The following is a 27,158-nucleotide window of genomic DNA, read 5'->3' as shown; positions in this document are numbered from 1 at the left end:
GGGCAGAGATGCTCCTGCTCATCTGAAAGGTGGGTAACAGACCCTGCTGGCAGGTGCTTGGGTGGACCATGTTTAGAGTTGGTCTCCGCAGCTGCAGGGAGAACCCAAGCCTGCTTTTCATAGCAGCAGCTGTGAAATGCCTTCTCCCTTCCCCTGCCCCTTGCTGAAGTGCAGCAGGCCAGGAGGAGCAGAAGGACCACAGCGAGATCCAAAAGAGACATTTGTACCTAACTCACTGGGAACTTTTTGGGAAGCACTTTCCTTGGGAAGCAACCCCCTTTCCTCCAAAGGGATTTACCCAAATTAGTAGTTTTCTTGGGGAAAACACACACACACTTAAACCCTGGCAAGACTGAATTACTTACAGTCCTTTTGGAACAGGCATTCTAGCTCTTACTTCTCCAAGTGTGTTTCCAGGTGTAGGTTCAGACTTAAAGCCCCAGGGCCTCTGCAAACACAAGCTGGCTGCTGTCTTCTTCACATCTCTGGACTCCTGCCTCCAGTCATGAGAGCAAAACCAGTCTGTTCTCAGTGACAGAGTGACCAGATCCTTGTTCCCACAGGATGCTCTTTTAAGCAATATCCAGGACTCTCTGCTGTGCATATAGCATTTTTCATGCTTGCTCTGAACAGTCTTTGGACAATGGAGCACAACCTGGCTCAGATCCAGTGTCGGCAAACCCCAAATACTGGTGGAGGAAGAAGCAGCAGCTGCATCTTCAGCTGTTTTGCAGTAATGTCCAAGATAGACTAGAAGGGTCCTCTACCTCCCGTCTCACTTTGTTTGATTTCTGACTGTGGCTTATACAGGGGCGGGGATTCTTGAATTCTGAGGACCAGAACTGGACACAGTACTCCAGGTGCTGCCTGACAAGCACTAAGCAAAGCAGGATGATCATGCATCGATCTCAGCTAGTAACGTCCCTGTGGATGCAGCCCAGGATCCGATTTGCCTTTGTTGCTGCAGCGGCGCGCTACTGACTCACATTCAGCTTGTTGTCCACCAGGACCCCCAGGTCCCTTTCAGCAAGGCTGCTCCCCAGCCACACAGATCCCAGCCTGTACTGGGCTCTTGGGTTATTCTGTCCCGGACTTTGCACTTGTCTTTGTTCAGCTTCATGCTGTTCTTGCCAGCCCCGCCCTTCCAGCCTACGCAGGTCCTCTGTAAGATGGCTCTCCCTTCTGACACATTCACCTCACCACCCAGTTTGGTGGCATCAGCAGACTTGGTGAGGGTGCTTTCAATCCCATCATCCGTGATGCTGAACGGCATGGGGCCCAGTACTGATCCCTGGGGACCCCACTTGTGACAGGCTTCCAGCCTGAGTAACAACCATTACCACCCTCTGAGTGTGACCTGTTAGCCAATTTCCTACCCATTTCACAGACCACCCATCCAATCTGTTTCTTGCCAGTTTGTCCAGGAGAAGGCTGTGGGAAACACTGTCAAACACTTTGGTGAAGTCCAGGTAAACATCATCCACTGCTCTCCCCATGTCAACAGATGTTATTTTGTTGTAGAAGGCGATCAGGTTAGTTTGGCATGGTTTGCCCTTGGTAAATCCATGCTGACTTTTCCCAGTCACCTGCTTCATTTGGTTAGTAACAGTTTCTAGGAGGGCTTGTTCCATTACTTTCCCAGGGACTGGAGTAAGACTAATGGGCCCTTCTTATACATGGGTATGACGTTTGCCCTCTTCCAGCCTTCAGGGACATTCCCTGATCTCCACAACTTTTCAAATATTATAGATAGTGGCCTTGCAACAATGTCAGCCACTTCTCTTAACACCCTGGGGTGGATTCCGTCCAGACCCATAGATTTATGTGGGTTGAGCCCTTGCAAGAGCCTGCCGTCCAGCCATTCCTCCGCTACTGGTGGGTCGACACACGCGTTATCATAGCTACTTGATCTTGTGATCTGGGGTCCCGCTACGCCGGTAAAGACAGGGGCAAAGAAGGTATTGGGAATGTCCGCCTTGTCAGCGTTATTAGTGACTAGCTTCCCTGCCATGCTTAGTAATGGGTCTACGTCTTTCCTGTGTTTCTGCTTACTGCTGATGTATCTGAAGAACTCGCTCTTGTACTTGACATCTTTGGCCAATTTTCTAGCTGAGCCTTAGCCTTCCTGACTGCATCTCTGCATGCCCTAGCAAGGTTCTTGTAGTCCTCGATGGCTATCTGGCTGCCTTTTCACAGCCAGTATGCTGCTTCTTTTGCTTTTAAGCACACCCAAAACTCATTGTTAAGCCAGGGTGGTCTCTTGTTCTGCCTTCTTCCTTTCCTTTTGTAGGGGATGGACTGTTCCTGTGCTTTCAGGAGGCTGTTCTTGAATAACTCCCAGCATTTACAAGCTCCTTTGCCCTCCATGGATGCCTCCCATGGAATCCCTTGCAGCAGGGCTCTGAGGAGTTGAAGTTGGCTCTTTTAAAATCCAGGGTCTTTGTCCTACTACTGGTCTTCAGTGTGCTCAGCAAGGTCTTAAACTCCACAGTGTTGTGGTGGTTGTATCCAAGAATAACACTGGTAGTTATGCTGTCAAGTAAGTCTTCTTGGTTTGTGAGCAGTAAATCTAGCATGCACTGTTCCTAGTCAGCGTGTCCAGCATCTGTAGCAGGACACAGTCCTCAATGCATTCCAGGAACCTGATGGATGGCTTGTACACAGCTGTGTTGTTTTCCCAACAAATGTTCAAGTAACTGAAGTCACCTGTGAAGACCAGGTTCTGTTGGCCCACACGGAAAAAGAAGTAGGGGACCGTAGCCGGTGCTTTTTTACCAGTTGTGGTAGTCTCTCTGTAACATCTCAGATCTTGGCTCCTGGCAAGCAGCAAACTTCCCTTGACTGTGTATCAGGCCGGCAGATGGGCACCTCGGTGCCTCTCAGCAGAGTCACCCACTAGTAGCACTTGATGCTTCCTTTTGCAGCTTTTAGTATGTGCTGCTGGTGCAGTTTCTCCCTGTGAATCTTGCTCATCGGTTTTGTCCGCTGGCAAGGCTTCATATCTGTTGCCGGTTGGTACATATGAGGAAGAGGAGTGAAGTGGTATCCTGGTCCCACAGGTCACCAGAGACCACAGCACCTCCTTCTCCAAGGTGCTGTCGGTTCACTGTTGAAGCTTTTTGTCTGGTGATCCTTGGAGGTCAGTGCCAAAGGGCCCTAGTATTTCTTCCCGCAACGCCTTGAATAATTCTCTATTTCTTGTTCACCCCCCCTAATACAACATAGTCTGCTAATCTCCTCCTGTAGCTCCTCCACCCGCTGCCTGAGTGACTCCACCAGAGCACACCTTGCACAGGTGGAGCTTCCACCCTCCTCCACCCAGGAGGGAGGGTGCCGTCTCTGCAGCCCTCCGCCTGGACAGCAGCTTCCCTGACAGAAAATTCTGTCTGGGTGGCCACCTCTACTCACCCCAGGCTATCCTGGCCAGGTGGCTGATTCCTGTCTGCTGCAGAATGCAGCCCTTGCCTGGTCTCTACCACCATGCTTCCAACAACCTTAAAGCACTATCTAATAAGTCTTTCTAATTCCCTGGAGACCTTAAGCCTCTGGGTAGGCTTGTACAGCCACCAGCTAGCTGGGATGCCCGTCGGCACCTGCAGGAGAACCTGCCCCATGAGGAAAGACTGGATGAGTTAGGTGTCTTCTCCCTGGAGATGAGAAGGCTTGGGGGCAGACACCTCATCACAGTACTTAAAGGGTCGCTGCAAAGAGGATGCAGACCCTCTCTTCACAAGGAGCCACATGGAGAAGACAAGTGGTAAAGGGTAGGAGTTGCACTGGGAGAGGTTTCATCTCTGTGGTGCTGCCCTGGGGAGCCGGGGTGCCGCTGCTTAGGGGAAGGCCCTGTCTCCTGAGAATTGTCCTTGGTCACGCTTTGGTGAGACTGCCTTGCCCTCTGCTGATCCCTGCAGCAGCAAGGCAGGAGCTGAGGAATGGGCCAGGAGCCAGCAGCCTAGCTGGGCTCCTGGGCAATGAATGCCTTCTGCAGCTCCAGCTGCCGTCCGAGATGGTGGCCCCAGTCGGCTGGTGGAGGGGTGGGCAGGAGATGAAATAGCAGTTATTCTCAGCAATGAACACCTAGGAAATATACAGGGAACAGCAGGAATACAGCTCCAGGACTTCCTTCTCCAAGGCCAGCATCCCCTTGCTCAGCACCCCAACCCATCTGCCCCTGTGTGGAGAAGGCCATTCTAAAATCCGCTGCCAGCTTTCTCCTCTGCAGCATTGAGACCCAGGCTAGATGGAGAAAGGTCCTCTTGCATCTGTGAAGGTGACAGGACCTTCAGAACAGAGACTGACCCTATTGGAGGACCTTTCCACTGTGAACTGCCCATGCTCCTCTCCACCTCTGCACACAGCACATGGGGCAAATGAAAGGCAGGACCAGGGCTTGTGTGCTTCAGGGACCAAGTTTTCCACCGTTTTGTTTCCACAAAGAAAAGACACGCAGATAAGGTGAAGAAGCTGGACTGTTTATTCGCGGAAGGCCAAGCGGAGGGATGACCTGGGAGCAGGCGAGGGGGACAGGCAGGGCCTAAGGTCTGAAGCTGTCCCACAGGCAGGGAGAGGCCAGGAGCCACCCAGCCTTGCCACCACCAGAAAGCTGGTGTGCAGGAGATAAGGTCTTCTCCTCCTCCATGTCCTCTGGAGCTGTTCTTGGAGCACTGCTAGTCTGAATCCAGAAGACTTTCTCTCTGCAGCTCTTAGCAGGAGTAGGGTTTGAGCCGCCAGGTTTGAGATGGAGCAGCTGGTATCATCCTTCATGCCTTGGAGGGCTGGAACAGAGAGGAACAGAACCAAGGTCAGAGCCCAGATCTGCGAGGACCCCAGGAACGCCTCCTGCCAGGGCCACCCCACCCAGCTCTCCCCATGGCCAGGAGACAGCAGGGGCCAACAGGATCAGCCAGAAGGTGCTGGCCACGAATCCCCCACGCGCCCCTGAAATCTCCCTCTGCTCTGCCCATGCCGCCCCCTGCCCGCGCAGGGAGCAGAGCCCTCCCCAGCTGGGGCAGGGATTGCAGCTCCCGGCCCAGGGTCTTTCCTCCTCCCCGCCAGCCCCCGCTGCCCTCACTCACCCTTGTAGATGACTTGGAGCTTCTCCCGCTGACCCCTCACGTGCCGCCCAGCGAGCCCTGGGAACACACAGCCCATCACAAATCCCGCCAGCCCCAGCAGCACAGCTTCCCGGCAGGGCTGAGCCTGGGGCATTCCCCAAGTGTGACACCCAAGGGCAGGGGTGGGAGAGGGTGGCAGGCAGCCCCGTGGCCACCCTGGCCCCGCATCGGGCAGTTCGGGCTCCACGGCCACAGGGCCGATTCCTGCTGCCGGTGCAGCAGCTGGGGCTGGGGCCAAGCTGCAGCGGGGCAGGGAGGGACTCCTGGGGTTTGTGGCTCACCGATGAACCTGATGGCCGCCTCTCGCATGGGCTCCTGTGGGCTCTGCAGGTACGGCAGGGTCTGGTGCAGGTACTCGTCTGCTCTGCTCCTGTTCTCTGCCAGCTGGAGAGAGCGCAAGGGGATGGAAGGAAGGGGTTGGTGCACGCTCTCCCCTTGCACCCAGGACTGGCCTTCCCTGCCAGGACATCCACGACGCCCAGCCAGCAGCCGGCTGGTGCCAGCATTTGGAGGGAGCAGAGGGCTGGGTGCTCCCCGGGGAGCTGCGGTGCCAGCCTGCTGCCAAAGCCCAGCTGGGACGGGGCTCCATCGACACCCCCGGGCTGCTTGGGGAGGGAGAGGAGCCTGGAGAAGAGCCCGCGGGGCCGCACGCCCGAGGGAAGAGAGCGTGTGTGTGCTGCAGGCTGGCGGCAAAGGGCTGCAGCAGTGGGCAGGGACAGACTCCGGGGTTTTGAGTTTTCAGAAGATGTTTCAAAGTTACATTCACCATTTTAGAAGAGAACAGATCACTAGAGCTGCTGGCAAGTACACTGCAGGTTTTATATATGAAAGGAATGAACTAAAAGCACAATTTTCACATTCAAGGCATACAAATGATATAGGAAAAAATAATTTCTAGAAAGGAAACTTATCTCAATAATTTATGATGCAAGCTAACTGCCATGAAGTCAATGAAAGCCTGAGTCCTTTTTAACAGGGAAACACAAATATATCTACATGTAAACAAGTAATGCTGCTATTGGTAGTGCTATATTCCCCAGGATCATGTAATGCACAGCATACAGTAAAGTTAGGTAATGTGAAGCAGCAAGAAAAGAGCAGTAACCTTTCTGATAATGCCTCATCACAGTTTTCCCTGTAAAACTATTCCATTTTCAGCTACGAAGACAAGCAGAGGAGCAGCTCCAGTAAACAATGCATGCGTGTGCTGGCCTCCTCAGTCAGTAAGCTGCACCTCAATCAGCTGCATCCTAAAGTAGAAACATTCCCCACGTACAACAGCACTTCATATCCCTGTACTGAAGCAAACACCAAAACAGACAAAACGGTCTTGTCTTGTCTTCACCATCTTGGACCAACATGTTTTCACAGCACACATGGACTGGAATATTGTGCACAGAGGTAGGCCTGCGCACAGGCTTTGGTTTCTAGCCAGGCAGCAGATGGCTGTATTTCCACTGGTCAAGGCGACTCACCTGGGGAGTGTTCTTCTTCAGCAAAAATTCTCTCTCCATCTACCCAACTACTCATCTGGAGACCTCACGTGGCACACATGTAAGCACCCATATATTCTGCCTGACAGCCCTCAGACTGTCATGTAGCTACAAGTCATGGTAAAGTGTATGGACTATGATAGGCATTGCCAGCAAAAGGAACGTACCTAAACCTTCAAAATCAAACATCATGGGAGATCGTTCCTAGACAATGGGGATGAAGACGGATACAATGCTTTGCAAGGCAAATAAATGCCATTTGTAGTGGTTTCCATTCAGCTGGTAATGCATCCAGTTGTACCACACAAAATGCCACAAGATTCAGCTGCTATTTTAGACAGAAACCAGAAAGAGCAACCTCACCATAGCAAGCAGCACAATATTTAAAGCTGACCAACAATCTCTTCTCCATTTCAAAATGCAAACATCTGCAAAACAGTTGTTTGAAAAAATTAAATGAATTGCAATACTCCAAGTATACAAATTATCACTAAAGAAACAAGCAAGGATTGCACGCAAGGCCTTTGGAAACACTTTCTAGATGAATTAAATCTCTCCCATGCAGGGTTGTAATAGTTGAGCTTCTGCATTGCTGCACAGTTCCAGGTAGAGCAGGAAGAAGTCCACACTGTTCATGTCGAGTCTGAGATGTGGGTCCATGGTTGGACCAAAGGCTCTCTTTCCTCTGGGGGATGATGCTGAAATACATTGTATTCTGGCATGCCAGCATTACAGACCTCAGCAGGTCTGACAGACAGGCCATGCAAGTAACAAGCTAGGCCTGGCTACTACATGAAGGAAAGGGAAGGGAGATTGATTCATTAAGACAAGCAATTAGTGGCTAAAGGAAACCCATGAACAGACCCCTTTGAGTGAAATTGAAAAGCAAAGTGATTTTGGCAGCAGCAGCAGAACTCTTGGAATTAGGAGTGCTTTTTAACAGCAGCTGACAAGGACTAATTGCTGCCATTGAACATCAGGGGAGATGAGGAAAAAGGAGAGCTTGGGTAACATGGGAGTCCTGCCAGGAGATAAACAATCGTCTTAATGTTTTACCATCATCTTGCAACAAGCAGAAAGGGCTGTTTTATCAAAAAAATAAAAAATGAAAAAAATCCTAGTAACTCCTGCTGAGACGTTGACACTCTGGTGGATCAGTTACCGTTTGCTTGGTAGTTACTGCCAGCTCAGAGAAATTATTCTTGATGAATCGGTACCTGCGTGAGCAAAAGAAAAAAAATTAGAGTAGAGCTCCTAGCCCACCTTAATGTTTTGCTTTCTTCCTCATGACATCAGCTCGGAAAATCAGATGTCTTGTGCAACACTGGGGATCAAGGAGCTCTTTGCAGCACCCATCCAGAACATGGCGTCTCATCAGAGTAGCAGAGATACTAGTTGTCAGGAAGTGAAAGCAAAAGAAACACCTGCATGCAAAGTACCTGGAATGGCCAATCCAGCATCTCATATTGGAGATGGTCAGTGCAGAGACAAGCGCTCCCTTTCAGATGAGATAGCACAATACACACATCTGCTTCCTGTGAGACACTAACCTCTCTGTTCACACCATGACGTTAGTACTGTGGACTGCCAAGGCTCAGCTTCAGAGTCAGGACAGCTCACATACAAAACAGTTTGATCACAACCAGGATGCCATCTAGATAGTTTACCAGGCATAAACTGAAAAGGGACTCCAGTTTTTCAAGGCACTGGTATCATGAGAAGTCATTTCCACAAGCTCCATCACAAACAGGTATCTTCTTTCCCAGGCTAGCTAACCATAATTCATTCACTCCTTTCTACATATTACATTGTTAAGACTTGCAGTTTCTCTTGTCACTGTTCCGAACACTCTCCGGCCACTCCATCGTCTTCCTTGAAGCTTAGTGCTAACATGGGATGCTGTACCCAACAGAGGATTCATTGCACTATAAGCAGCAGGAGGATTACTTCATACATCTCTCAGACAACAAACCACTAGCTATTTAATATTCAATTTCAGATACTTTTCTGCAGAACTGCTGTCTCATCAGATTTTACCCCATTTTGTGCCTGTGTAGCCAGTAATTCCCAGGTAACTGTAAAATTTGCATTTGTTCTTACTGAATTGCAACCTATTTTTCAGCCAAACTGCAGCTACCTTTGATCTGAGCTGGTGCTGTTTTGAGCAGGGACAGACTACATGACCTCCAGAGTTCCATTATTCTACTGCCTATTCTCTAGGTGAGTTTACTGCACCCAAGAAAATTCCCAGTTAACTGGCAATCCCTGTAGATTTTATTAGGTGGTTAAAGCCATTCATAAGTAAACTGAACTTCAGGTCAAGTGAATATAAAGTTATCCCTGAAAAAATAGTGAGACAACTGATTCAGGAATGTTTGGCACTGGCACAGGTATAAGCTATCTTGCAGAAAAACCCTCCATGGGAGAAGGAGCCAGGCTCTAATGTTCAGGCTGATCAAGCCGTTCCAGATCACCCTTGTCAGCAGCTACACTTCTTAACCTGCTGTCTTTAAAGAAGACAAGAGTTCTCTGTGTCCATCAACATTCTGCCTGGCTTTCACATCCCACTGGTACCTGTGGCTCCAACCCAGTTTTTCCGCAGAACTCGATGAAAAAGGACACAAGGCTCATGACCAGACACTGAACTGCAGCTCTGGAGACTGGGTCAACTCTTCACTCTGCACTCTTTATCGTATAGGACACAGGAAGGCTACAGTGATCTGCCATAATGCCCCACTTTGACAAGGGGAAAATAAACCTTATTCCTATCCACAATTCTGTCTTTTCTATTTGGTTTTTATGTTCTTCAGAGTTAAAATGAACCAACTGTAAAGGATCCAGCACAGCAGCTCCTAATTTTCCAGAGGATCTCCAGTACAAAGACAACTAAAATAACTTTGGTTTATTCACAGTTTTTCAAAGGTAAGGGAGCAAAATTAGATATTTTAAACCCTGCCAAAAATTGTTAGAAACACCAGATGGAAAATTATATTTTTCAGAAAAAACAAATGAGGAAGAGAATTTAGCTCCTATTTCTTTTCCAGTATTAGACAACATCAATACAAGCATCCATAATTAATACTAACTCTTCTTCCAGAGATACACCAATTTAACATCACAGATGCTGAAAACTTATTCAAGTCAGAGAACGGATTTAAAGAGGGCTTACCCTGCTCAGGTAGCTGCTCTTGGATTTCAGCTGCATTCATTTGATTTTGCTGGAAATCTCTTTCAGCAGGCCTTTCAAATCAGAGAGCTTAAGAATTAAAAAAAAAAAAAAAAAAAAAAGGCAGCTTTGTTTATATAAAGCCAGTCTAACTCATTCCAACAGATGATCGCAGCTTGAGATGAAGGGAAAGGAAGAGAACAAAACAAGCAAGCAGTAGTAAATACCTTAAAATACCCTAGAACATACCCTAGAAAATACCGTACAAGATCAGCAACAACAGGTATAAAAGAAAGCCCTTATCTGAACTCCTGCTTCCCTGGCTACCCTGTGGGCGCCAGCCACGACTTCGAAAGCAATAACTGACTGCTTTTTGTATTCAGTAGCCACGCTGTGGTGGCAAATGAAGCAGTGTTAATATTGCTTTTCACAGGAAAGCAATGCTAATAAGTAATATGAGTTACAAGTAATTGCCTCTCCAAATATTATACCAAAGGCAACAGTGCTTGAAAGGACACTCCCAATTACAGTTTTCATCAATGCAATTAATGCAGTGAGCCCTAATGCATATGTATTTCACCTAGTTGACAAGCAGGCATCATGACAGCTACAAGCTCCGATCTATACTCCATCTCCTTGTGCTCCTTCAAAGCTGAGACTGCAGGTCAGTGGAGTTTTGTGGAGCATTCATTCTGACACATGGAACTGCCTTCAAACCCTCCCTGTGCCATAACTGAAGTCCATTATTCCTCAGGCCATCTGCATCAACTTACCCCATAATTAAGGCTCATGCCTAGGACTCAAGTTACATCCTTAGACTTGTTTTTAGGACTTCATCTCAAGTGAGAGCCAGTGAGATATCCCTGGAGTGCCTTGCTCTCAAGGGCACTACTCCTAAGCACTGGCCTCAGTACATTTCTGTCATTAAAGCCAAAGGCATGAATAGACAAACCAGCTTGCTGTAAGGTATTCCCTCATGGAATATGAGGTACAATTTGGGTATTGCTTTTCAGCAGAGAATTAAAGTTATTGTATTTTCTTTCAGTTTTAAGAGGAGTATCACTAGACACATACTTGGTTGCTCACCATTTCCATCTCAGTCTTGAATTGAAGTCTTGAATCTTTAGATTATTTTGTAATCTAAATTATTTGACAGCAACCAAAACAAGCATTTTGAAGTATATGTGGGCCTTTTCACCCTTGGACTTTTTAAAAGTCTGTTCTTCACACCAAATCAACTCTCCACTTCAGAGGAAAAATACATATTTCATTCAAGCCCTCAAAAAATATCCATTATGAAGGTCTTTTCAGTATCACAGTCATGAAAAGTATACTTTTATGACAATTCTGATAATGATGTGCTCTCTAGTAGATTGGTAGCTTTATATTGCTTCAACACAGGATGTTTCTGTGAATCAGGTAAGAATTGGTCATTTTAATCATAATTAAAGGCCTTCCACCCTGCAATATGTATGGAGCATCCTTTGTTTACCTAGCTGGTGTTGCCCATGCTATCTGAAGCACCACCAGGCTTTCCACAGTATATCTGAACTGCCACTTCATTTTACAAGCAGATGTTAAACAAACAAAAAAGTAGGATTAATTACCTCATGCCTTCAGCACTAGAGGCTAAACTTGACAGAACACGTGTTTGAGAAGGGCATACTCTAAGTGTGTAATGCCCCTTCTTCCCATCAGTGTTCCATGGGCCTGTTACACAGCAGAATATTGCAGTTTTATAAGATAGAAGTTATTTTTACTTCTATTCATCCAATAAGGAACACTGAGAAACACTTCTTTAATGCTAAGCAAGCATCTTTCTACTTCATTTTTCAGCACAATATGAAGCTACATACGGAATCAAAGGTGCAACGGAGCACGTTAAAAAAGCCCAATTAAAATGGGGTCCTGGCGATAGTAACAAAGACTGCACATGACTCTTGGTGATGCTCATTTTCCTTGTGGACCACTACCTGCTTTACCAGACAGAGGCACATCCCCCAGAGAAGTCTGAAACACAAGTACCTTTGCATCCAGTTGTCTAAATCGATGCACCAGCCTGAAAACAGAAAGAGGACACAGAGGAGAAGGCTGAGTCCAGGTATTAGAGAAGCCTTGGCTAACGCCCCTCCCCCCTTCACAAAACTGTGCAGAACTGCTTTGCAGAAGTCTACCTGGAGCTAAGAGATCTAGTCCTCATCTTTGGCCAAAGAGTGGAGCTAAGGCAACTACAGAGTCTGAAGTTGTCAGCAGACTGCCCTCTTTGCCTGTAGTCAGAGGTTCGTTACAAAACAGATTGTCTGCAGACACTCCTGCTTGGGAACACCAGTCTTTCCTCCTTCCAAGAAGGCAGGGCTGCAGGTGGTTTGGCATTGTTTTTATTACAAGTATATTAACTAACATATGAATTACTGCTAGTGCTGCATTGTTCCATTTTCCTTGTCAAGCCTCTTCTGCTTCCAGTATAAAAGCTTTTTTTTTTCCTAATCTGTTTGGCTTCTTATCCAATGCTGAGTGCCTCTGGGTGGTCTTAACGTAAACACTTACTTGCGGACAGCAATGTCCACGGCAGGGGCAGAGGGGCATGGAAGAGTCCGATCTTTCCTACCCATTCTTATCAGCTCTTCCCTTACATTTGATTTAGGGAAATACTCAAGCTGCTGGAAGCTAGCTACAAAATTAAGCCATCATACACAGCAGGTTACTGTTGTGTGCTGTTTTCTAGCTTTCTTTCTATTTCTCTTTATTCTTATACCATTACTCTGAAAACACTGAGATCCCAAAGATAAAGCGTCCTGATTTGGCAAAGAAGAGTAGTCCAAGTCACCAGCCTTCAAATACCATCATTCCAAATAGCATCCTCCCCTCTCCAGAGGTCTTTCCTACTCATGCTATTAAGTACAGACCTCCGTATAGATTGATGCCATGGGAACACTTGATATTCCAGGTCTAACACTAAATATTCTCTGCTAACTGCATAATGTTACAAAACTAGTCAGCTATAGCACTGGTTTCCACGGTGAGACCTCAAAACACTATAGGAAGACAACAGTTTCTCCTCTGGTGGCAAAATAGAAAGACTCAGGTACAGAAAGGTGAAATGATTTGAGAAATACTGTGACAGACATTTGGAACAAGTGTGTTTAAAACGGTTTAAAACATTAAAACCCAGCTACAGTGTGCATAATATGCCATTATAACCCTTGCAATATTGCCATTAGCATTTTACCAGCCCAATCAATTATTTCTGAAGACAGTCTGCAGCAGCTGACAAAAAAGCCATCATTTTACTTAAAAAGAAGAGGCACATTTATGCTGAGTTTATTTATCTACTCATTAGTTTGTAAACATTTAGAGCTGCTGAAAACTGCCTTCACTAAAAATATTCAACAGAAAGTTTAGAGAGTGAAGACAAAGAAGGGCAGACGTACTCTTCTGATGAATCATTTGCTTTGGTATTGATTTTGACAAGGTAATTTTCCTTCATGACAGCTTCCCATGCCAGAATTTCATTGTCCTCATTTTTTGAGCCTGGAAAATGCATGTGAAGAAAAACAACACCACTAGATTCAGTTAATTTGTCTTTCCAATGCTAAGATGCAAAAAGGTTGGGTTAGTGCTTGCATTCAGAGGTTAACGATTCCCTTCTCTGCATCCAGAGCATTGGCAGCCCCACTTCCCACCTGTGACACAGCTCTGATAAACTTGACATTAATGCATTTTACTGTATGCTCCTGCCAACCAGAATTGGTTAAAAAAAGGAAATATGAACAAAAAAACCCAAGAAGCTCCAAAAGTCTTTCTGGAATTTTTTGAGTCTTGGTTAAGGCAAGTGCTTTGTGAAATGGCAGCCACTTCAACAGGAATAGGCCATTCCAGAAAGTTCCTGTCTGGGTTTAAGCTTTCTGTTTGTTTCTACATTATCCCATATTGGATCATTAAGGGTAACGTGTTAAGAACCATGTTGTTTGATTTATCATTGAACTAAAACATTTCAAAATGATGAAGCATTGTCTTCTCTAAAATGCATCTCCTGTTGATGCTGTAAATTAAAGTGACACAGGGCAAACCACTCTGAGGCATCAAAGTCCTCCAGGATAATACTTCTGCATTTTACCCTGCTCTAATAGGACAGCACAAACTACATGGGTTTTAATAAAAAAAGTTAGCCGAGACAAAAGAAGCCCATAGCTGGCAAATGACTGAAGTCCCATTTCCTCCACTCAGTGCTCCTCTGACCTTACACAGCCGCAGTTGTTCTCCCAGATACCAACAGGCATTTAAGCACGCGAATCCCAACCATTTCCATAAGAGGTAAGTGGGGAAGCCAGGATTTTGCAATAGTCAATACATTAGTGTGCTTTCTCCATGCAGTTCTCAGTTCCTGTCACCAGTTCAACCACAATGATATGCTGGATCTAATTAATTCTTTCATTTGCTTTTAGAACTGCAGCATCAACTGTGCATCACTTGGGCAGAAATATCTGCAGTTAAACAACCTCCCCAGCAAGGAAACCAAACAGTGATTTGCACAGCCAAAACAGTTTAGTCAGCGCTAAGGAATTTCATATCCCAAAGCAGGCATCTTTCTCCTAAACTAATAACAAATCCAGCCTGTGCTGCAGGGCAACAGTCAGGTTGCTGATGGATGGGAATAAGCCTGTCAATTAACTCAACTTATCCTCTCTCATCTGCTTCTGAATGGCACCTAAAAAAAAGAAAAAATACTCCATTTGTTGGGGGGAAAAAAAGCTTGTTAAAACAATTCATATCTGTGCCCTCTGACAGGGTAAATAAGGGGGAAATAGCTAGAGGACTGACTCAGCCACTCCTGCATTTTTCAGGCAGGTTGCCCATCTAGCCATGCCCAGAGGGCCAGGAAACTCTGCATTCTCTTTCAGTCACTCCCCAGCAGGCAGAAGAGCCTCTGAAGACGATTGTGCTCTACTAGGCTGCCTTAGCAGCTACTAGCTGTATTAGCTGGGAGACTGTAATGGAAGGACAATTCCAGACAAATGCAATTCCAGAAGGTTGAGTGGCAAGCAGAGACTAAGATCACCTCTTCTACAATTCACCTAAACATTCAGAGCATGAAAGATCAGGGATCTCTGCCACTTGGGAACAGTGCAGAAGGGATGCACTATCAGATGCTAATGACAAATGGAATGGTTTACATTTTTCATGCAGACCATGAAGATGACTTTCAGCTGCTGCAGGCTCTGGATGAATTTATTCAGCACTCTAATACAAAAAAGCCTTTTCAAGGCTAGGAAGCAGCATAGGCAGCCCTAAACTGATAGGATTAATTTGAAGACTTAATTGACTTACATACATGAGGTAATCTGCCTCAAGATGCCTTGAACAAGAAACCACTAGATAACTCTGCAGATAACTCAAGCCGAGCCATGTTCTCATGGTAGAACATAAAAGCTCTCTAATCAGACCAAAACCAAAGCTGTTGGAGGGTGGGGATCACAGCAATGCTCAATTGGAGTTTTAGCATAAGGAGTTAGGAATATAATTCCCCATATCCCAGAGAGTATGCATCTTGAGTACTGAAGGAAGATTATGGCTGAGAAGCAGCCAGGAGCTTTGATTTGAATCTTACTGAAGAGATTTCCAGCAACAGAGTGGTTCTGCATTTGATGGAGAACATGAATGAGCTGTTCCTCACTTCCAGTACAACCACCTCCTCCAAGGTTTACATTGCCCTTGAAAATTTCCCAAAACACTAACTGCCTGGTTTAAGCACACCATGCCATGGAAGAATTGCAATTCTTCCTGCCACAAAAACCTGCCACAAAGCTGACTTCTAGGCAGTAAGAAACAATCCTACTCACAACAAATAGATGGCTCTTTACTTTCTTTCTTACAGCAGCATTTGAAACATTTCCTCATCACCATGAATATGTAGGCAAAGATGACAAAAGGGAAGGGGATAGTCAAGCGACTGCAGTATTCTTGGACCAAGAAGTAACGCTGGAACTTCCACACCTGGTCGTTGTTCTCTTGTACTGATCCAACAGTGTAACTAACAGGCAAAGAAAGAGAAAATACATACAGTGTTAGTTATTCACCAAAGAACTCCATCTCAGAGCCAAGTAACACAGCATTTCTCTTTATTATACCAGGGCATGTTTTTGTATAGTCATGTTTTTGTAAAGTCATCCTGGAGCTGGTAATTTTTACTGATCAGGAGGTTAGTGAGTTTGTCCTTTTTAGAGAGAAATTTGAAAATGGGAGGAACTAAGACAGTAGGGAAAAAAACCCTGAAGTTACAAATAAATTGGAAAAAATAGGAACAGGGAGAAAATACTACACATACTTTCATTACCTTAGCTCTAGGCAATTTTCTTCCAGCCTAGACACATGAGAACAGAATGCTGCTTTGCAAGATATGGTGTCTCATTAATTCATCAGCTAAGTTCTTTCTACACAAAAAAAACCCCCTAAAAATAGAACATTTACAAAAAATGAAAAGCTCCTGAGATTTTTAGTAGAGGCATTAAGAATGCTCCAGGCATGGATCAAACCTACTATACTAAGCACTGTACAAACCCAGCAAAGCAGCAACCACAAGAGCAAACAGCTCACAGACTGCCTGACCTTTCACTGCTGACATTAAATGGCAGATGAATGTTTCCAAATTGTCTGTGTTGAGATCCTAACGGACCCTTACGTGAGATAAGCTAAAACATTCACCTGGTGGAAATTATCTATTGTTTTAGAAGATAAACACAATCCTGAATTTCAGAAGTATCTAAAATGTAATATTCATCTTTTTCAGCTAATGCATACTGGATGCAAAGAAAAAGTTGGATTCTCTGTTGTTAAAATTAATATATAATTATAATTACAACATATAGAGACACTGATTGGACTGGTGTCTAATAGACATCAGCATTATTAAAGATTGACAAATACTATGTACACACTGGTCTTAGGAAGAGCCATCCCAGATTCACATGTTTCTAACTGCATCAAGAAAAAAACATCTGGGATTGCTGTTCGCCCACCGGGCTTCCTGAGTTCAGTACAATGCAGCACTCCTGCGTGATCAAATCATTCAGTTTATTGTTAAAATGAACTATGCAAAGCTCTGAGAGTGTCATTAGAGAATTCGTGCCGGGTCCTTCCACAAAATAAGCTGAACTGGCAAAAACTAGGTTTTTACTGGCATAAGTGTACAAACCAGAACTTTTACCATTAGGTGCTGTTAAAATAAGTGTAACAAATATCAAAGGCTTCTAGGGTAGAGCTGGCTTACTGCTATACTTTCCTTTATTAATGTGAACTGCTTTCACCCTTTCTAGGGAGCATAAGCATTGTCTTCTGTCCCCAGATCCTGTGCAGGTTAGGAAAACACATGTACAATAAATAGATATGCTGCACCAGTCCTAGCCGCCTTTTCAAAAGTCACATTTCTGACTGTCTTTGGAGCCCAGGTCAGGATGGGAAGAAAGGTTCAGAGCAGAGGGGAGAGCACATCCCAAAGCTGAGGGGTTCTCAACTCATCACGCTAATACATCTTATCTCAGGCCAGGAAAAATTGGCACTGGCATTCAGAAGAGAGATCCTCTTGAGGCAAACCAAGAGTCCTTAGCAGTTCCTGTAAATACTCTTGTTGCCAAAGCAAATTCCTGCCAAGTCTGTCACTGCCAAAGTACCATCAAAACACACAAAAATAAACATAGCGGACCTCAAGAATGGTGCCCAGGGGTTGTAAGTGTTTTTGTTAGGCTGCAACGAAGTGTAAAGCAGAAAAGAAGCAGGGTTGGGAAGGAGAAGAGAGCCACAGCACTGATCCAACTGTATTCACAAGTCAGAAGTGAGACAGGAGGGCAACACACTCCCGAAGTCTTCTATGAAGGACTTCCCATTTTTAACTCAACTTTGTGTCAAAGCTTGCAGTGTAAACACCAAAGATTTCCGGAAGAAGCTGAGGAAACTTTTCCCTGAGGACCAGTTATGGTTTGCTCTTGCTGGTCCCAATGCAGTCAATATATATTTGATAACGTGCATGACAGCAACAATTTTTATTTGGCAAATTAGTGCTGGCTATGTGATACAGTCAGCAGTTACCAGCACCGCAGTTCAGCTGTCTGATCCATCTGCATGGTGTAACACCTCACAAGGTGCCCAAATAGGCCTCCTGACTGGTAGACCCACAGACAGATAAATCACTGTATAAAAACAGAGGTGATGGCATTTTTCAAGACAAAGTCCTTTTGTACGTCCCAAGAAGATGCGGCTCATTGCCTGTGGTATAAGTCAGAACAATAAATAGCAGGTCCACTAGAGCAGTAACACACCCATCATCACCACACAGCAGTTCTGGTTAATAAAACCACAGTGTCATAAAAAGACTGTGATAATAACTCATTTATTCAGTCTAGCAAGGTCAGTTGTGCAGCAACTCATTCTTGGTAAAGCACTGACCCAGCTATCACCCCCTGCGTGAACCACAGGGGTTTGTACTAAGCCCACTGTGCAAAGGATACTTAGAGAAGTAGTAAAAGGACAGGCAGCAATCCATCCCCAGGACATTGCACCAGTTTTGATCAGACTGCTATGAGAAATGCTGAATAACCTTGCTTTTGTTCATCTTCCCACACCACACCCTTAACTCGAGAGGTCTGTTTCAAGCTGGGAATCCTGTCCAGAGTACTCCCAGCAATTCCTCTGCAAAAGACACAGGCAGAGTCCAAGGCCTGGCTTCATGCTGTTTTCCAGGACTTCATTCCCTTTCTCAGAGGGATAGTGATACAGAGATTACAAGCAAGTGATCGCTCCTTTATTACGTACCCAAACATAGCCACGAGCAGGTTCACAAGGAGGATGTTAGTTGAGAGCATGTAAATGCAGACAAGGGGAATGGTAATCCACTCTGGGAAGCGGGGTTGGTTGTTGGCATCCAGCTCCACGCACAACGGCTTGGACTCATTCCCAGAAAAGGTGCAGCGGTCAAAGTTGTAGGTGGTACCTCAGAGGGTGAGAGCGGAGAGCAAACAGTGAGCCCTCTCCCCCTCTTTCTGTTGGGTCCAGACCCAGGTACTGCCACTGACCACAATACGTGTGGCCTCCTCCTTCCCCACCTCCCCATCAGACACAAAACCTTGCCTTGTTGCTGCTTGGAGGAAAGGGGTCAACACAGGACTGGACAACCACTGAAAGGACAGAGCCTTCCACCCACCCGGGAGAGCTTCCCACAGAAGATATCTACCATCAACATCATCAGGGTACTGGCCAAACATAGCCAGGTATGGCTCATAGATGACGGATCGAAATATCCACTCCCAGCGGTGCTCATTCTTCCTCAGGATGCCTTGTCTGGCCACACCAAAGGCCACCATCCACACAGCAAAGAGGAAGAGGAAGAAGAAGACATCTATCATCTGAAAAAGGACAACAAGCAAACGCATCAGTGTTCCACTGCATGCCGGTTGCAAGCCACAGATGCCTTTTTTTTCTCCCTGATTTGATATTTGGGTGGAGAACAAATGTTATAAAAGCAGCATTTTAATGCATGTTTTCAGATCACTGCTTCATAAATTTACAGTCACCAACACACACACACACAAATAATTGATCATTCCCACTCAGGGAACTTCAAAAATGTTTACACAACCAGAAAACCAAGGCACGTTTCAGAATATAGGATATCTCCCTGGATCAGACAGGGTCCACCCACAAAAGCCAGATCCACATATAAAGACTATTTATGCAACAACTGTAGCTGCAGATCCTGCAGCCAAGTGTCAGGTGACAGCAGCCACCACTTCTGAAAATGCCACTCTGGATGGCTTCAAACCAGCATTTATAGTCCAGACACTCTGGCTAATGGTTTCATGAATGTCTAGCTCTAAACAGTACACAGATAACTGAAGGCTGGCAGTACCCCAGCTGAGCTTTCCCATTTATTGCAGACCCACCTCCATTGAGATCTGCCCTTCCACTAGCCCCAAGCATCTTTATTATTAGACTTACTCAAAAACTCATCCATTTTGAAGAAGGCTAAACAAGAGAAAGATGTACAAGAAACAACCCTGTATCGTTGCTTCCATATAATAAGGCACTCTAGGACCAGATAATCTCTAGACTTTGCTCCACTTTGCAGCAGTGGTAAAGGCAAAACAAAGGCTTTCTGCGTAAGCTGCAGACCACACTATTGCTCCTATTGTCACCACACAGCTGGTTTTTAAATTCCATATATACCAATCCTTTGCTATGGCACAAGACAACCCAACCGCTGCAGAAATGCAGAAAGACAGGGAAAACCTCTCCTAAGGACATCCAGCAATACTCACTTCACGTGCCCTTTGAGTGCCATTCCCCAAATGTTCCCCGTGTTAAGTGCACTTCAAATCTCTTTTCTTTGGAGTATATGTGCGTGTGTGCAGAGGTATCACTGGAAGGAGGATTCAAGCAGACATACTCCAGCTCTCCAATGCTCCTCATTCCCATACCTACAGCAAGCCATATCTGCATTATATGGAATCCCACTCTCTTCCTATTACCTTTCCCAGTCTGCTAGCAAACATCCCTTCCAGCTACAAAGGACAGAATCAGCCAGGCCACTCCATGAGAGACTTCTCACCACCTGCTTCTCCAGTTACTTGTGTGATGGATGCAGTAGAAGACAGAAATCCTCCTCCTATACCATTTATCATCATTGTCTTGTTTGGGGAATGCTCATGTGAGCAACAAGAGTGATGGACTATACCACTGAAACATTTAGGACATGTAAGACAAAAGCTACCAGGAAACAAATTTCCTCTTCTGTTCTTCAGCCTGATCTTTATTCTCTCCCTGTGCAGAGGGAGAGAAAGAGGCCCTGATCTTAATTAGTTCCTATTTAAATCTTAATTAATCCTGTTTAGCAGATTTAAGAGAAGGAGAGAACTTGCTGCCATCATCAGAACGGTGGTGATTTTCACTCTTGAGGAAAAACAAGGCGTCACATCATTTATTTAGACTCTCTTGAATAGCTGCCAGAATCTTACCATCCTCTGCAGCATAATAATTTTGGGTCCTAGATTCCTGCTAACTGTGAAAATATGGATCAGCCTCAGAGTAAAAACTATGTAGTCCAAACAGAAAATGACTCTCCCAGAATACCAAGAGCTTTCATCAGATGAATGAAGCCTGATGGAGACAGTAAAAGAAAATGAAGATAAGCGTTGGGTAAAGCATGCAGAAGTCAGGTGAAAATACACTGAAACGGAGAGTAGAAAGTGAGTAACTGGAAAACCGAGCACAGCTAAACAGGGCCCCATGCCCTCTCCCACCCACTCCCACCTGATGACAGGTGGTAGAACTGGTTAATGCACACCTTGTTTACAGCCTTCCTATCTTAGCTACATCTTCCCCTCTAAAACTATTAACAGCAAGGAAATCTTGTACCTTTACCTATTCCCACAGCCCTCCAAAACCATCAGTGCAATGACCGCTCTGCTGCACTGAGGCAACAAGAACTAAGTTACAGCTGACTGAACAATTACACTGTAAAATGTGTTTCCATCATTTCTTTGTCATGGTTGTTAACTCACCCATTCCTGTAGAACAGCTTATGTGAGCTAATGACATTCTGTTAGACTATTGTAGGTACAATTACAGTCCCCTTAAATACAACACACTAAAGCTCAAAGACTCCAGATTACCATACTAAATAGTCAATAATAGGAGCCAGGGAAAATCCCAAAGAACTTCTGACTCTCTGAGATATTAGCCACCTTACCCTGCAACTTTGTCTGATATGCTCTATATAGCCAGCCTTGAAGGCATTGTCATGAAACCTAAGCCCATTTCAGATATCATCTTCTAAACATGCTCATGCCAACCTAAGCATTAAGCAGGGCTGTCCTGCTGGCCCAAAAAGATCTGTGTTTTCCTAAAGCCACCTTTGATTTCAGGGATAGACTCAACTTCCATTAAACGAACAAAAGAAAATATTGCATGCAGATATTCTCCCAATCACTTTATTTTATTTCTTTATTGGCTTTTAAAGATTTAGTGTCAAGACTTGGCAGTATCAGGACCTTCATAAAGAACAGGGAGTTTCACGAACACGTCGTTTCCCAAAATCTCATTACACGTTGTAGTCAAAACCCAGAAAGGAAGAAAAGCCCTAACATGGCCACAAGAAAAGATACTACTCACCTGAACACAATCCCTGCTATGAAGTAGAAGATTGCCAGTGTATCCATAACATTCCACAGATCTGAGAAATACTTACTGCCATTCATGTACCACTGGAAAGGAAAAACAGCAGAAAGTAACCACCACACATGCTTTTGATCAAAGATGCAAATTTAATTTATTCTTTTAATTACCTGGCTCTTTATTTCTGAATTGCAAGTCTAGTGAGAATCTCTGCCCATTCCCAGACTGACTGGTACTGCACCCTGGATCCAGAGTTTGCGCAAGAACCAGCTTCTGGATACAAGTCAGAGGTGACTCATTAGGACAAGTAACTTAACCAGGAGAAACCTCCACCAGGCCTGAAGAAATAGACCAAGTCCCCGATCATAATTCTTTTTAATTTTCATTGAAATAACCAAAGCTTAGTAGAGTACTGATCAGTGAATCTCTCTGTAACTGGCCTATTGAAGGAAGGCAGTTCTGCTCTCAGTACTTTTAGGGGAAACTGAGGGGAGTTTTATTCTAAACGCAGAAGCAGCTATGAGTAGAGAGCCCCACTTTGCTATTCCAATTGCACAATTGTTGCATTTTCTTCACATGATGGGATGCATCACATGATGGACAGGTGTGGCAGCTACCAAGGTGTCAGGCTCAAGGTATTACCAGACACTATTTCAGCATCTTGGGACCCACACACACCTTTCTTGAGGTACCAAAGGCTGAGCACTGAGTGGAGACAGCATGTCTTGACACCCATGACATTGGGTTGTTTCTGTCTAGTAACTCCCTAAATCAAACATAATTTGTCTTGCTATACATGACAGTGAATTGGTGTTTTATGTGAACAACCAGATACATTGGCTTCAAATGTCTTTCATAAAGCAATAAGCATATCACTGCACTACAGCTGTATTAATGCAGCACGTTTAAGCCTGATGCCTCTTCTATTACGGGCACAATTGTGCATGGAGGAAAGGAAACAGGTTTTGGTCTAAAGCAGAAAGGGAGAAAACAGAGGCAGATGCATGCAAACAGGTGAGAACAACCGAGAGAGCAGTGCAGTTCAGTCCTTCAAATATCAAGTAGTTCCCACGGCTAAGAGTTAACGTGCACGGTTCTGTCCAGATTCCTTCTCTGAGAAAAGGGGGTTTTCCTGCACACCCCACAAGTCTACCCACTCACCTGGCTGGAGGCTACATCCATGTGGCTAAGAAGATAGCAGGAAAAAGGCATCTCCAATTTCACTATTGCCATGACAGCTCTAAATGGGGTATCAGAAAGTAGCTCCAGCTAGTTAAAAATCTCTAGGACCATCAGAAGTGAAAACAGGCCTGAGACAGTGGTTCATGGTTCAGATACAGTTCAGTTCTCCACAACGGTGAAACAATCTGCTTTAGATTTGGAACAATTTCTAGTAGCTGTCATTTCTACAGACACACCACTCTCTAATCAGAGGGCTGATTTCTCCCCAAAACTAGTTATCTGACAGCAGCAGCTACAGTGGGACCCCAGGCAACGTTACTCTTACTTTTCCTTTGATGCGAAAACAGAATCTGAGACATCCCTCTTTTTTTTAAATATTAAGGACACAGATACTATTTTGACTGCAGAGTTAGACCAATGCACACCCAGTCTATCTCGGAGGAAGCCAGGGAGAAAGTTTCCTGAGAAGCTTAGAGGACTGGGACACTGCTCTGCATTCTGCTCCTTAGCAAAATAGGTTTGCAGCCAGGACACTGGCTTAAGATAATTTTAAATCTTGAATAAAGTCTCTGTTTTAGCTGCCTCTGCTCCCACAATCAAACTGGCACAGCCTGGCCACCAGCTATTAATGGGATTACTGGGATCCGACACTGTTCTACCTGCTCGGGGTAGTGAGAAATAGTGACATTGGTAGGAAAAAAGGTTTCTATCCCTAAGGCTTTCCCCAGGACTTTTGCTGGGTACACAGGAAGTGCAACAACAGGTCCAGAGACACCAGAACCTAAATCAGCAGAAACAAACACTCCATTAGTGTTTTCATTGCAACAGCCTTTTACCTTTCCCCCATTTTCCTTAGCAAGTAAAGTTGCCTTAAAGAGGGTACCACCTTGACTATTAGAAAGGAAAAAGACCACACAGCAAGTTAAGCACAGTAACATCAATGCTCAGCCATGTCATTTGAGCTCATGTAAGAAATGTTGTTGCAGGGTGGTCTGATCCAGCAGATCACCCACAAACACTCATGTGGAGACTAATGCCTTACAGGACAATCAGAAAGCAGCACTGCACTGAAACCACACACCCATTTCTCTTCCGATTTCCCCAGCATCTTCCCACTATTCTGACGCTGACTGGTAGAGACCAGCTTGCCTGAAAACCAACATATTTCATATGTCCCCTTACATATGAAGTGAGAAGAATATCAACTATGTGGCTGGCTATAAAGGCACTCCCACACGCTGTTCCCACATCACACCAGCACAAGCAGTGCAGGCAGTCCAAAGCTGGTCCTTGGGACTATATGAAACTAGCAAAAACTGTATTTGTGATTAAAAGATAACCAGAAATACATAATGGTATGTTGCTTATTGGTCAAAAAAGAAAAAAAAGGGGTGGGACATGGAGAAGAGAGGCAGGAGTAATTTGATCTAAAGGTATGCATCCAGATAAATGTGTTAAATCTAACCTCCTATTCTCAACTGCTTTGGCAATCCAAGCCAAGCATTCCTGAGAAATATCTCCACTGGCATCAGCTTATCCACACAGCCTCAAAGTCAATACACATCCCTGTTGGTGCATGGACACTGCACCTATTGGGCTATAAGTAGGAATTGAACATCAGGGGAAAGCAAAATTTTAAAATATCAATTGTGCCTTGAGTTGCCTGAACATATCTACCAAGATGTGGTTCTCCTGTAACTTAAAAGCAGCCTGCACTGCCTTATGCTACTAAGAGGGGAAAAACCACAAGGCTTTTAACCTAGCACTAAACATTTTTGGTTTGCAAGCGCTGCCTACTTGTCTCACTTCATCACAAAGCAGAATGAAGACCAGCACGTAAAGGATCATCTCCAGGACGGTAGGTTCCTTCTGGAAATCCATAAGCAACACGTAGGCGAAGAGCAACAGGAAAGCGATGTAGAAGATGACATTCCAGGAAAAGACCACGAAGGGGGAGGTGAAGAAAGACACATAATACAAGAAGAGTTTCTTACTCTTCTCCACAGGCTTCTTCCTGAGGAATTAAGAGAGGGAAAAGGTCTCAAAGCATAGCTCTTATGCCTGGAAACATTTGTGCTATTTGTCAAAGTGAAAATTAGAAAGGTGCAAAGTCTAATACAGGACATTACTTTAAAGGTAATGCCCTTCTGCATCCACTGACTTCAGGCACACAAGTAAATTGGCACATCTTAACTCCAGATCAGAGTGAGGACAGGATCTGTCAAAAGCTCATTCAGCCGTTAAATATCTTTATTTGAGAGTGATTGAACACTGGAACAGGTTCCTAGAGTGGCCGTGGAGCCTCCATCCTTGGAGATACTCAAAACCCAACTGGACAGTCCTGGACAATCTGCTCTGACCCTGCTTTGAGAGCAGGGGGTTGGACTGGATGATGTCCAGAGGTCCCTTCCAGCCTGAATTGCCCTATGATTCTACAATTAATTGACTTGCTATACTTCTGCTAATGAGAAGCCAGTTGATTACCTGAATGAGATGAAACCACAGCCTATTAAAGGGAAAAAGAACAGACACAGTATAATCTTCCAATTCTTAGTATCTCTTGAAATCTCTCCATACCACTGCTTGGAAAGGAAATTCTGCAGGGAAGAAGAACACATCCTCATTTGTTCTAGCACCAACCAAATAACCTAGGAATGCTATTAGAGAACAGTTTATTTAGAAAAAAAAACTTTGAGATTTCAATCAAAATAACTGGGATTCCTGTTTCAACAACACAGAAAGCTTACCCAGCACAGCAACAGTGTGCCGGTTCCTTAGTCCAGCCACCCTCCACTCTACACAAGGAGTTCAAAGTGAGGCTGAGCAGGACTTGACCTGATTTATAAGGCACTTTACACCGGGCAGTACATCCACACTGTGCATACACGGGAGTTGTGCCAAGGGAGAAGTCACTTCAGGCAGTCTTCATCATTTAGCTCATTATGATTTACAGCTCTAAATCAACTCTTCCCCTCCTGACTTAGCATTTGTGGGCAAATCAGCTACCTCCTATTTCAAGAAGAGGAGCCACACACCCTGTCCCTCACCAGCCACAGTCAGTACTCTCTGGATGCATTTCACAGCACTGCAGACGCTGGTTCTGTGAGCATGCTGCAGGACATGGCTAGCTGCCGCCGTGCAAAGCTCAGTGCTCACAGGGCTGGGAAACCTTGCCTGGAGGCTCTCACTTCCACAAGGACAGTGTCTGAGCATTGGCCTTTCACAGACTGCTCACGAGGATGTAGCATTTTCACAGCAAGAATATTCGCTTATTTTTAAGCTACCCAGATCACAAGAGTTACAGTAATCTGTGCACCTTCTTTTCACTGACATCATTACCTGCACCCCTGGCTGTGCAATGAACTGCTGGTCTTCAGCTTCCACTGCTAGTTCCAGACAATTGCTCCCTCCCCAGGCTTCACAGGAATAGGTCAGCAGCTGCTCAGCTAGATCTTCATCATTGCTGTAGCACTCGGTGAACAGCTCTGGAGGAAAGAGGCAGCCCCACACTGAGCTCCAACTTCAGACTCAATTTCCCACCAACTTGGATGCAATTGTCTTCAGTGACTTCCAAAGTATAACATTTATAATATTAAAGCATGCAGATACAAGAACTCTTTCCACATTTTCAGCACGGTAAAACAATGTGTGCATTACTTTACAACCCCACTTGCATGTGTTAAGCTTTCACACAGAATTCATGTCTGGATGGAAAACTGTAATACTAAATCAGCTCACACAGAGATAGCATTGAGTTCTGCACTAAAAAACTCAGTAAAAAATATTAACTTCTCCTACTCAAATGACTCAGTGTATCTGCTTGTTTCATCTCCTTTTCATTCATTTAACACTGATCTAATGAGTTACAGTCAGTCTCAGGAGTCCCATATTAACAGTAGGGTTGAACAACAAGGGCAGAATCTGATGCTTTTTCACCGGGAAATATATTGCAAACATAGTTGTTTTAGAAGAGTCACGAGCATCTTATTCTGCCCATAGATTTTTGCCAGTAGCAATGCACAAAGGGAAAATTTATTTCTC

General features: G+C 45.0%; 1 protein-coding gene across 12 annotated transcripts in view; it reads right to left on the bottom strand.

Moving 5' to 3' along the window:
* Positions 1–4,466: 4,466 nt before the first annotated feature.
* The window catches only part of TRPM8 (transient receptor potential cation channel subfamily M member 8), a 55,705-nt gene continuing 33,013 nt past the window's right edge, over positions 4,467–27,158 (bottom strand). For 7 of the 12 annotated variants that reach the window (XM_072874672.1, XM_072874677.1, XM_072874676.1 and 4 more), the window contains 14 exons: positions 26,457–26,602; positions 25,602–25,714; positions 24,915–25,131; positions 21,933–22,024; positions 20,777–20,918; positions 18,997–19,168; positions 18,579–18,756; positions 15,614–15,804; positions 13,205–13,304; positions 11,799–11,832; positions 9,777–9,863; positions 5,396–7,824; positions 5,076–5,132; positions 4,467–4,775 (listed from right to left, as the gene is read on the bottom strand). In XM_072874672.1, the coding sequence (XP_072730773.1) occupies positions 9,813–9,863; positions 11,799–11,832; positions 13,205–13,304; positions 15,614–15,804; positions 18,579–18,756; positions 18,997–19,168; positions 20,777–20,918; positions 21,933–22,024; positions 24,915–25,131; positions 25,602–25,714; positions 26,457–26,602 (1,436 nt within the window). In that variant the 3' untranslated portion in view covers positions 4,467–4,775; positions 5,076–5,132; positions 5,396–7,824; positions 9,777–9,812. Of the gene's footprint in view, positions 4,776–5,075; positions 5,133–5,395; positions 7,825–9,776; positions 9,864–11,798; positions 11,833–13,204; positions 13,305–15,613; positions 15,805–18,578; positions 18,757–18,996; positions 19,169–20,776; positions 20,919–21,932; positions 22,025–24,914; positions 25,132–25,601; positions 25,715–26,456; positions 26,603–27,158 lie in introns of those variants that run through there. The other 5 variants (XM_072874674.1, XM_072874673.1, XM_072874678.1 and 2 more) reach the window with 5 other exon arrangements.

The sequence above is a fragment of the Ciconia boyciana genome, chromosome 10 (genome assembly GCF_034638445.1).
Source record: "Ciconia boyciana chromosome 10, ASM3463844v1, whole genome shotgun sequence".
In the NCBI taxonomy this organism is placed as follows: Eukaryota; Metazoa; Chordata; class Aves; order Ciconiiformes; family Ciconiidae; genus Ciconia; species Ciconia boyciana.
The sequence above is the reverse complement of the archived record's forward strand: the minus strand, read 5'-3'. Positions and strand labels throughout refer to the sequence as shown.